This window comes from Anser anser (assembly GCF_964211835.1).
Source record: "Anser anser genome assembly, chromosome: 3".
Classification (NCBI taxonomy): Eukaryota; Metazoa; Chordata; class Aves; order Anseriformes; family Anatidae; genus Anser; species Anser anser.
Window position 1 is genome coordinate 123696299 of NC_139722.1, and position 11556 is coordinate 123707854.

General features: G+C 48.9%; 1 protein-coding gene across 1 annotated transcript; it reads right to left on the reverse strand.

Moving 5' to 3' along the window:
• Positions 1-721: 721 nt before the first annotated feature.
• LGALSL (galectin like) lies at positions 722-7135 on the reverse strand. Its single transcript, XM_083832054.1, has 5 exons — positions 6942-7135; positions 6673-6744; positions 6447-6535; positions 5844-6021; positions 722-3108 (listed from the first exon to the last, which is right to left on the reverse strand). Exons 1-5 carry the CDS (start codon positions 6972-6974, stop codon positions 2965-2967), a joined length of 516 nt encoding a protein of 171 aa, XP_083688180.1. The 5' UTR covers positions 6975-7135; the 3' UTR covers positions 722-2964.
• Positions 7136-11556: the final 4421 nt, after the last annotated feature.

Sequence of the window (11556 nt, forward strand, 5' to 3'; positions counted from 1 at the left end):
CGTAAACCAAGCAGGCATGGAAGGGCCCTTGGCTTCACGGACATCATCCTTCCTTCACCTGCCATAGCCTGGTACTGCCCAAGCATGAAAGAAAAAGGCTTCAAAAATTCTGTTAAACAGACAAATAGGTATGGAAACTGTAACTGTGACTTTCTGCCCTTTTCCGGTCCTGGCACAAGACCAAACGGGTGTGCCCAGGACAGCAGGTGGGAACTCAGGCATGGTGGTATCACCAGGCCCTTGCTGCTGACAGGGACCCGTGTAGAGTTCATCCCAGCATCCCTGGCCTGTGCTTTGTCCTGCGCCAAGCCCGTGCAGGACAAGAGAAGTCTGAGGGCTGCACTAACCTACCACAGCTACCAGGAATCCTGAGTGGCTGAAAGTTCAAGTCTGCTGAACCCCTTATTCTGGGCTACAGTAAAGGCATGGAGGCAGAATCTCTATTGGCTTTGTGCTGTCAGGAAGATCTCTTTTGGTTTTGTGCTACAGCAGGGTCATGGTGCAAATCTCTCCAGCCTCTTACTTTTTGGCCCTCTGAACTAGCAGGACAGCCTCAGGCAACATCACCGCATCAGGAAACCTGGCTTTACCTATACAGCTGGAGACAGCAATAGGCACGGTCGGCACTAAACATCTCTCCAAACAGAATTCATCTTCTGCCTGCATCTGCTTTGGAACTGCAAACCATGTCAAAGCTGGAGAAAAATCCAAACAGCTCATGTAGAAGCACCTTTCCCTTGGATTTTTATTATCATTATTTTTAAGAATATATTTTGTACCAAAACACTGTCAGCATTCTTTATACAATGGAAAATGACACAGTCATCATGAATCATGTAAAAGAGTAAAAACAGAGCAAGACAGGAACATTTCATATCAAGGTTCAATCTGGAGTACAAACAGAATCTGATGCACAACTTAAAAGTCACACACCAGATAAAAAGATCATCTGGAAAACAATAGGTTCTCGCTTAATTTGGAAACAAAGTCAGGAGACTTCAATGTTAAGGCTAAAATTTCAATTTTTAACTCTCGTTTTTTAGGTGGCAGCCTGATTCTTAACTCATTCACACCAGCAATGTCCCCCTGGCTTTACAAAGAGATTTGCACTTGCATGAAGTAAGAATCAGGCTTCTATGCCTTTGTGCTCGGAGGACTCTGATTGACCTCAACAGGCTTTGGACTAGAGCCACAGTTGGAATTTCAGCTTGCAGTCTAAGGCTTCTTAACTGCAGGCCAAATTAGCGCAAAATGAGGCTTTGCAACTGGCATTCTACCCTTCACTTTGGATATTCCAGTTCTGGTTGCCTTAAAACCCTTCTTTATTGCAAGTTTCATATAGTTCTGTTTGTGAGATTTTTTTTTCTCTCTTTTTTTTTTTTAAATACAGTGCTACAAAGGATGTTTTTGTATTCTGTGTCCCTATATTACATGTTTTCAAAATTGCCTAAATATATGTTTATATCATGATTATAACTACTCAGAAAGACCTGCTATAGTCTACTGTGAGCAGCCAAGGAAAAAGTGTATTTAGTCCTAAAGACGTCAAGAAAAGTGGTTGTGTTCATTTATAGTGTAGCGCAATGACTGTGTTTATACAGCTATACCTACTATTTAAAAAGCTACTTGAAAAGTTATTCATGTGCAGTAGCTGATTTTCAAGCATTAATAACTTGGCTGTCTAGACAAGTTTTAATTGTCATATCAAAGGCCGAATATGTTCTTAAACGAGTGCAAAAAATCTCCCATCTCCCCTGGAAAGAGGCTGGTTCTCTTGCTGAACTAAGAGACTGCCAAATGTAACTTCTTCTCAAGTTATAAAAGCACAGCTAAAACTACAAATCGGTTGTTTAAATTTTAAAAACAGATCGACTTTAACTCAAACCTATCCTGTGCAGCAAAGTTAGTAAGCCCTGAAAAACAGTTTTTAGTGAATATGCAGAGCTCCCCCCACCAACTACCATGCCCGCGTTTTCCCAGGGCCTAGAGGGCTCCATTAAAATGTAACTAAACATTCAATAGGAAACATGATTTTTCAAGAATAATACGTAGAGTTTGCCCAAAGAACCTAAGACATTTTGTACATTCAAAATGTTTACATTTTGCTGTTCTTAACGATCAGTAAGATTGTTCATTTTTACCAATACATACAATGATTATAAATAAATAAACTACAGATAAGCTTTAAAAATTGTATTAACAGTACATTGTGCAAAAACTTGTAACAATCTACATTCTATGCAAATACCCTGACTAAAATATACAGGCTTGTGTCCTGACACCCTCATTCAGTTTTTGCACAGTCCTTGGACCAAATCAGCAGCTGGCAGCAATCAGCAGAATTCCATCCCAGGCCATGGAGGTTAGCTGATTAACACCAGCAGAAGATCTCACCCCCAGGTGTGTGCAAAAATCCCACAGAAATCAATGGGAGTTGTGCTTGACTAAGGACTAAGCAGTTTGATTGTACCCCAGTAAAGTGAATAGGAGATCTGCCATTGATTTCCGTGGAACCAGGCTCAGGCCCTGGGTAAGGACGTCAGCATGTGGCCCTGCGTTGTGCTACACTACTCCACTTCAGTGCAGAAACAATATTTGCAAAAGAAAAACTTTTCGTCGTTGTTGTCACTGCTGTTCAGTAACCGGTTTTAGTACAGCGTTTCAGAAATTGCCTTTCTGTGAGATTTGAAACGAGACTGCAAGTCTTTCTGAATCCATTCCAATTTGATTATCCAGCACAGGTGGGCTATTTTGATCCAAGAAAAAATGTCTCAATGTCTATTAACCAACAATGTTCTTCGTTAGGATAAACAACAGCCCAGTTCGTCAGCACAGGAGTGAAGAACTGCACATGGAAAAGGAACGGGGCAGCCTTCCTACTATAGTTGTGTCCAGAGCCGGCTGTCACTTCTCCAAATGGACGATGGCACCTGAGCCGGTTTGGAATCTACAGTTCTAACAAGTTCAGCCAAGTTTTGTAAGCTGAAGATCTCCATTTATCTTTATTGTGTCAATTGCTGACAGTGTTTCAATACGGTGGTAAAAATCAAAGAGCTGATGTCCATCCACAAATATCCTAAAACGGGGATGCTCACAAAGTATCTCAACCTGAAAAAAATAAAACAATGAACCATGTTCACAACGTAACTGGGAAGTTATTTCACAGGACACAAAAAGCTCCGGATTAGCCTTTAAGTAGTGTTGGTATGGTTACATATCTTGCTACTTACATGCTGTGCAATGAGAGGCCTGAGACCAACTTGCCCCCCTGACCCCAGTCACGCTACCATGGATCTGCTCATGCTTCACAGGAGCGTTAATCCAGTCTCACACTGTCCCGGAGGGGAGGACCCTGGAACCCAGTCCCACCGCTCTGCAGATTACAGTCCTGTGGGCATCACGGATGTTTTGCCTCTTAGAAGAATGCCGGAAACAGATCCAAACTGCTAATTACAGGGGGAAAAAACTGTATCTCCAACCCAAATCTTGCACTCCTTGCTACAGAATTCTTTTTTTCCTACAGAATGAGGGGGCAGTTCCCTCTGCAATGCCTTCCACACTTCCGTTAATTCACTGGAAGGGAGCGAACATGAGAGGAGGGATAAGTTTGCCCTCCCCTCCCACACGCTAGAACTGCACATACTCACACAGCTGCTGCGCAACTAAAAAGCCTTCACCATGGTGGCTGCACACAGCCTAGGACTGCCTGTTGGACTAGGGGCTGCAATGAGGGAGACGCACGATGGCTTGAATTCAGCCAGACAGTTCACACAAGGCACAAACCAGACCAGGGAAGGACACAGCTCTCCTCCTACAGCCCTGGAGAAATGCTCTGGAAAAGCCACAAAGACTGGCGCTGGACCACCCATTTCGGACAGATCCGGAGATTCCTGATATTGGGGGCGGCTTGAGAGGATGTCTTACAGTTAAGCTTTGGTGGAGCTGCCTGCCAGGAGGCTGAGATGTGAAGGCGTAAAATGTGCATTTGTTGTACAGGCCCTTGGAGACCTCCAGCTCTGGACAGGCTAAGGGAAGAAAATCTGCAGGGAAGTCATGTGTAAATCCTCAGTCGTTTCTAGAGGCTGGTAGTCTGGAATGAAGTGCAACTTTCAGGCAGAAATATTACAACAAATAAAAATGAGAACGGGGGCCAATGATAAACTGACCAAGCCTGATTAGCCCGACTGATTGAGGGCAAATCACACTGGAAGAAGTGGCAGTGGACTGTCCAAAAAAACACTGCCCCATGGGGACCTGGTAGTGCACCACGTAACAGGGAAGAGCCTGTGCTGCTGCGTAGCTCTTGTGTCACTGTAGCAGGTGCATCCAGCCTTAGGCCTTGTTATGTAAAAGATATGGTTAGCCTCAACACTGCTTACGATCCATTTTTACAGATCACCCTGGGCCACGCCAGAACGATAATTGAACTGGATCACAAGTAATTGTCAAGAACACTTAATAGTCCTGTTTAATTTATTCATTGAGAGGGAGACCATCAAAGGTGCAAAGTCATCTGGGAGTCTAAATTCTGTTTATGCATTTGGGAAAAAAAGAAAAAAAAAAAGAACAACTCCCCTCCTGCAGTATCTCACACTAAACGTGCAATATCGCTGTCCTCTGATGTTAGCTGTCATTAGTGGGACAGCCACAAAACATGCTCTGGATAATTTGTCTTGCTTGTTGGAGGGCCCAGCCACCACCCATGGCAGCAGGTAGCGTAACCCTCGCAGCCAGAGCAAGACCAAGCCTCCAAGCCCTTTCAAGTGCATTTCCCACGTGCGCCAAAGGGTGTTGCCAGTTCAGACAGGAGAGTTTGCAGAAGCAAGTAGAACGCAACCCATCCACAGCAAAGCCAGTCATCAACACCCTCTCGAAGCCCAAGCATCTGGGGAGACTGAGCTTTTGGGGTTGGGGGAGATTATCTTGGGGGCAAGATGGATTAAGAGAGTTTGGCAGCTGGTCAGAGCGCTGGCATTTAGCAGAGGGGCGGCAAGGTTTCATAAGAGGGGCGGGGAGGAGGAGGGCTTTTCTGGGTCAGCCGCATGGAGAAGGCGTGCAGCCTTTTTTCTCAATGTAGCCAAACCGCTGCGAGAGAAGAAGCCCTCTGCAGCTGCATACTTTGTTAGTCCTGATTAGCAAAGACAGCTTCACATAACCATAAACACTACAGATGGGAATCTGCTTCTAGGTCAACCCAGTCCATCCCTCGCACCGCAGGATTTCCATACACACCGTTTTCAAGTGACTACCAGCTTAAATTTGCCAGGAGATTTAATCCCAAGGTTCAGAAAAGAATACCTCCATTGCTTAGCTATTTAATCTGCTAACACAAAGGGCTACAGCCAACCTCAGTGTAACATCCCCAGAGAAAAAGGATGAACACGATCCTCATTAGCTGCGCTAAACTGCAAACACTACGTCCATTATAGAAACCATCAAAACACACGGCAGTCCCACAGAGTATTTACATTCTCCAGTAATAACTTGAAATGCAGTAATAACATAGAGGTACTTTTTAATTTATAGCTATAAAACTAAGCTCAGGAAGTGCGCTTCATCACACGGCATTACAACCTCCGACTTGTCATAACACCCCGTGATGTGTTTATAGCCCCATCGGAACTGCCTGCAGATGCAAGCGGCTGCAGAAGCGGGCTCTGCACAACTCCTGATCAATATGAGCAACCCGGCCAGCGGCGTCTCAGCCAGAGGCAAGTGAGATTACAAAGACAAGCCAAAGACTACCCTGAGATTTCACGAGAGGCAAGTCGCGTCCTGCTGCAATGCCGCTCAAATTACACTTTATCGGAGACGGTGCGTGCCGCTGCGATCGTAGTACTCACCCTAAAAGGCTGGTCCGGTATAAAGGGAAAGTAGGGAATAGATGACTGCTCTTCCCCCCATTCTCCAGCCACGCACGAGTTTCTGACAAACTGTCTGTCTGTGAATACAGCTTTCAGTTCGATGGCTACATCCGCAGGAGGATCTTCCGACTCCCCACAAGTCAGGCTGATGCCAAAGCTGCAAGACAAACAGAACTGCTCTCATTCAGCCAGAAAACAAGCAGATAAACCCCAAATGCAGCCGGGCTGATTTCTCAGCTTATCAAAACCGTCAGCAGCGTAGCAGCATGGGGGGGGTGACAGCTCAGCTCATCCGGGGAATGCCTCGAAAGCTCAGCAGGGACAAGGACATGGATATGGCACACATATAGGTGCGTGAGTTGCATAGATAAGCCTATATATGATCCGAGGCGAGTCCTCCTTTACTCCAAGTGAAATCGTGGGAAACAGGATCCCGTACAGAAATGCCCCCTCTATGGGTCAAAGGAGGAACCAGCACGCTATATTTAAGATGATAAAAATAATTCCTCTGTAGAAAAGGGGGGACTGGGGGGGGTCCCTCCTCCCCTCCTCGCCCCCTGCCCGGGCTCGCAGGGTTTTTACCTTTCGGGGTTGAGGTCCACTATGCCCATGACCAAGATCTTCTTTCCCGGCCTCATTCCTCCTTTGATGTGTCCACAGAAGGGGACGATCTGGAAAGGACAGTGGCGGCGGGGGTCACTCGGCATCGGCCCCGGTTGTACAGCCGGGGGGATTGGGGGGGGGGGGGGGGGGGATGCGAAGAAGGGTAAAAATCAGAACAAATCTAAACCGAAAAAAGGCGATTTACCAGGCGAGGGAAGTACACATCAGCTTGCACCGGGGATCCCAGGGAGTTGTTTAAATGCCCGTCCTCTATTTTCTGCAGGTAGAAACGAGAGCGCTGAGGCCCCTCCCGGCCGCAGGTGCTCACCCCCGGCGGCAGCAGCAGCAGCAGGGGCAGCAGCGGGCGGCCCCCCCCGAGGCTCCCCGCCGCAGGTGGCGGCCGTGAGGGGCTGCGGCTCCCCCCGGCTCCCCCCTGAGCCCCGTCCCGTCCCCCCCAGCCCCGTTGGCACTCACCAGCGCGTCCCGCTCGGCCACGGTCCCCGCCATCTTGTGCGAGCGGCGGCGGCGGCGCTGGGGACGGGGACGGGGACGGGGAGGGGGCAGCGGGGCAGGGCGGCTCTATGGGGGTGGGGGGACCGGGGTATCCGCAGCCCCGGCGGGTCGGGGGGCAGCGGCAGAGCCGGAGAGGAGCCGGTGACAGAAGTAGGAAGGCAAGGAGGAGGAGGAGGAGGAGGAGGAGGAGGAGGAGGAAGAGCAGAAGGGGAGGTGGCCGGCGCTGCCTCGCCCGGCGGGGAGCTAGGAGAGCCCAGCCCCTGGCCTGGGGGGAGCCGGGCAGGGCGGGGGCTGCGGCGGCTTCTTCGGCTCCGCAGCTCTGCCCCGGGCTCGCCCCGGCAGCCGGGGGACGCGGCGACCCCGGCCCTGGGGGGGCTCGGCCCCCCCGAGGAGGCAGGGAGGGGATGGGGTCCCCGGGGAAGGCTGCGGTGGGGCTGGGAGAAGGGCTGGGGGAGGCTGAGAGGGCCCTGTGTTTTGGCGAGCGCAATTATTTATATTTTCCTTGAGCTCAGAACCCGAGTACCCCCACCAGGAGGCTGGAGCAGGCGATTTGAGTAACTGTCCCTCGTGAGATGGACGAGGCCGAGTCCCAGGAGAAGTACATCGTTGGTGGGGCTGTTCTGGGTGGCAGCGTGGCCCGTGGCATCAGGCAGCAAGGCTGTGTTTAGCGCCGCGTGTTGTTGGGCGAATTGCAGCCTCTCAGTCAAGTCATGCGGCGGCTGCTTTGAAATCCTCACCGCAAACTTCTTAATGACATAAGCTAATTGTATAAGTCGGCTGGCTATCGATTGCTCGTTACGGAGGGGGAGCTCCTATTGACATGCACATCCCGTGGTTGCACAACGTGACCGCGTACAGGGATGTCCCTGCTCCCAGTTGTGTGAGCAGGGGGCTCCCAAGGACTCCCCAAATCCTCATGGAGGGACCTGCAAATCTGCCTCGGCCTGAGGCCACCAGCTCTGCTTGGGTTGCCAGGAATCCCCTGCCTTTACCATAGCACAAGTGACCTGTCCCAGTAAGCATGCTGTAATGATGCTGTTGATGAATTTAGGGTCCAGGGGAAGGGGGGGGATTTGGAGAGTTGTCACTTCCTCACAACTACGATGTGGTGGCATAAACATCCCTCCGGCAACGTGACACGGGACCTTGCACATGTCACCTGGCTTCCCTGTGCCTCCACTTAACCCATGCGTTGGGCTGGGTGGATGAACGTTGCTGTCCTTCCTCCGCCACGGCGCTGTGAGGATTAATTACTCATGCTGTGTAAAGTGGTATGGAAGAAGCTAAGTCATTGCAATGTTTAGGGTTTCAATATGACGGTGCACGTCTGTTGGGAAATGCTTCCAATCACTAGGTGATGCCATTCAAGAAATCAAGAGCTACTGAGAGTAAGTAAAGATTGTGCAAGTGTTTAGATGCTTGGTTACTTTTTCAGTAGCGTCCACTAATTTGGGGATGTTTTCATCTTTGGATGCCCAGTGGAGATGGCTCATCAAAGCTCATGTTAGTGCATATAGCTCTGCTAGAAGTCACGTACAGAAGCCATGTCTTCAGCTTTACCAGTACAATTGGGCACAAAGGCAGTGGGGATCACTGTGGCACAGGTCTTGGTCTTGAAAAACCACCGGACTGTTTTCATCATGCCAAAACATTGGGTGTCAGCCCTCACCACATGGAAAAGCACCTTCCTCGAATACTGCCAGGAGACAATCCATAAACAGCTCAGTAACATGAAACCATTGCACACTGGAAGTGGTCGGCTTCCGAGCGGTGAGCTGAGTGCCCTCACAAGTTCACCACAAAGAGGATCTGGAGGTAGTCTGATGGTTCGTTCAGCTCTGGTGCGCTGCTCACCTCTGCCCTCACCGATGCTGATGCCAGACGCGTTGTGCTTTTTTATGCTGGCCTGAGAGAGAAGAGAAATCACACTAAGGTTTTGCATTTTTATTTGGTGGTACAGTGCTACACGATGCCCAGAGAGCTCTTTTCATAACACATCATCTTTTCCTCTGTTGCACAGGGAGCTGCTTTATTGAATAAGATTAAATTTATTGGACATAAAATCAGGCCAGCCAGTACTTTGTGCCAAAGCTTGAGTTCCTGTGAGGAGAGAGGTCATTATTATGTCTCTGTTTTGTAGCTGTTTTTAATTGAACTTTCTCATTTTGGAATAATTAAATAGCAAGACTTGGCCATTTGGCCAGCTGCTTTGCCTTGTGTTTGTCTTCTTTGGCGTGTTTTCCAAAAACTAGCACAAATGCAACGTTTGTTCTGTTGGCCTTGGAAGGAGTGGCTGGAACAACCTGTGGTATGAAGCTGTGATGGGGGAGGATGTTCCCATGTTTTTAGGACTGGTCTGTGCATTTCTGCTTCTATGCAATGTTCTCTTCTCACCCTATACCAGCCCAGGAAGACATTGAAAATCCTGTTTGCACCACAGACAAGGCAAGGCAGCCAGAGCAGCTTTGCCCCCTTGTGCCACTGTCCTGCCTATGTGATGGCTGCTCCTGTGGTTTCTTCTAGGGAGGTGTTCTCCAGCAGAAGAGGACTGCCTACCTCTGCATAGATCAGCGGTCAGGGTGTAGGGCTACATTTCTGGGCAGCACTGTGCCTCCCATCCATGGGGGAGCTTCCTTGAAACCCACTTTACCCACAGGTTTTCCTCTGCAAAGGGCCATGGGGTGTGTGCCACCATCTAAGCTACTGCACTCATTCTTCTCAAAAAGGAGAGATCTGAGCCAAATCTGTTCCCTCACCCGTGCAGTCCTGTTAAATCATCTGCACAAAATGGGCTCTATTTAATATTTGCACCAACCTTCTCACTGGGGAAGGTCTTGAGGTTTCATGCTTGAGGGCCTGAGCTTGTAGGTCTGGTGGTGGAAGCTGGTGCAACATGATAAATATTTGCGCTCCACTGAAATGATGCCAACATCTAAGTCTCTGAACTTGACTGGTTGGCCAAGTACAAAACCCCTTGTGGATAGGTACTGCCATCCAATTCTGGGCTTCTACAGCTGTTTGCTTGGTGGAGCCCGGGACTCCTGAAATACTGAGAATTGTATAAAGATTAAAAAGAAGTGGCACGGTGTGAACACCATTTGGGAACAGTTAATGATGTGCCTATCCCAGCCACCAAAGCCATTGCTGAGAACTGGCAAACCCAGAACTTCATCTTAATCCCAGCACCTTGTATCTTGCAGCCACTCCCTTTGATGATTTAAAGAGGTGTATCTAATTCTTAGCTGGCCTTCACCGAGAAGGAATGCAGCACGATCGCAATTTTGGTGTGGTATAATTACCCTGCCTTTCTTGCCCCATTACCACTGACACTGCTCTCCTCACACCTGGGTTTATAGGCTGACTTGTACAACCTCTCTGGTTTGTTTTGCTTTTTTAATGACGTTGGTGAGAAGATGGGAGGTGTTTGCTGGTTTCGTGGAAGCTTCCTTTGGTTTCTGGGTGGTATGGCACTGAAGTCCTCGTTCTTGTAAGACTGAAAGAGTTGAATAATATGATAAAGTGTGGCAATAAGTTTGATTCAGTGGCTGGAGCCAAGTGCAAAATAGTTCGGAGGAGTTTCTCCTTTCAGAATTATTGCAGTGCTGATAGATAGCCGCCTTATTTTCTTAGACCTTGGTGGCTTTGCCGCTGCAAATCATTGGACAAAGGTCTAGGAGAGCAGACCCGACCTCATGTAAAGTTGCCCTGCACAGGGGCCCAAGGCAGAGGTTTGGAGAGGGTAGTGCTGGTGTCGTGTAGGGCTTCGTGGAAGTCAGCAATGGGCTGAAGAACCAAGTCAGAGACGTGGACTTCTCTTGCCAGGTGGCTTCAAAGAGCCCCAAGAAGAAGATTCCCTTGGCACTGTGTACTGAGACTAAAGTGCAAGGTACCACGTACCTGCAGAAATATTCACGGTCCTGCCCTCCCACACCCACCCACGGGAAACAGAGGTGACAGTTAGCAGTACGGACAGTGCAGGGAGGGTGTTCAACGTGCCTGTGCGTTTTCACAAGTTAATGCTGTTGCATCCTCATCGATGGAGGAGGGAACCCAGGACCAGGAGCGGCACCCCCTCTTACAAAGGCTTTCTGTAGTGTCTGACGTTTATACAGATCATTTCACAGCTTCAAGTTCAAACTTGACATTTATTTAAAGTGGCTTCCTTGCATCTTGTTGCTTCCTGATTTATTCTGGTCTGTCTTGCCCTAAGGGTTTCAAGACTCTTACTGTGCACGAGTCCAGTGGGGAACTCATTTTTCTGGGGCTCTCAGTAACAGATCGAGTAGACCGGTGTTTAAGGAGATTGGCCTGAGTGAGTCGTTTGATCTCACACAACTGCTGCACGCCCGGTGCAGAGCGTGCGTCTATCAGCAATATTTGTCTTGCAGGTTGTTTACTGGAGTCTGCACTGGGAACCAAGGGTATGTACATAAAACTATGTCAGATAAGACATTGGTTGCGGGTTGAAGGTTGTTCGTGTTCAGGATTTTTCATCTCTTCCTGTCCCTTCCACAGGGAATAAATGTCCAAGTGCACGGCACAAACTGCAAAGTTGTGGCAGGAGCTGGAGGCATCC

Excerpts from the sequence above, each read along its gene's own strand:
- LGALSL (XM_083832054.1), bottom strand. The coding sequence starts at position 6,974 with ATGGCGGGGACCGTGGCCGAGCGGGACGCGCTG. Across the intron at positions 6,745-6,941 it reads TGGCCGAGCGGGACGCGCTG|AAAATAGAGGACGGGCATTT; the intron begins GTGAGTGCCAAC and ends TTCTACCTGCAG. Across the intron at positions 3,109-5,843 it reads TACCGGACCAGCCTTTTAGG|GTTGAGATACTTTGTGAGCA; the intron begins GTGAGTACTACG and ends TATTTTTTTCAG.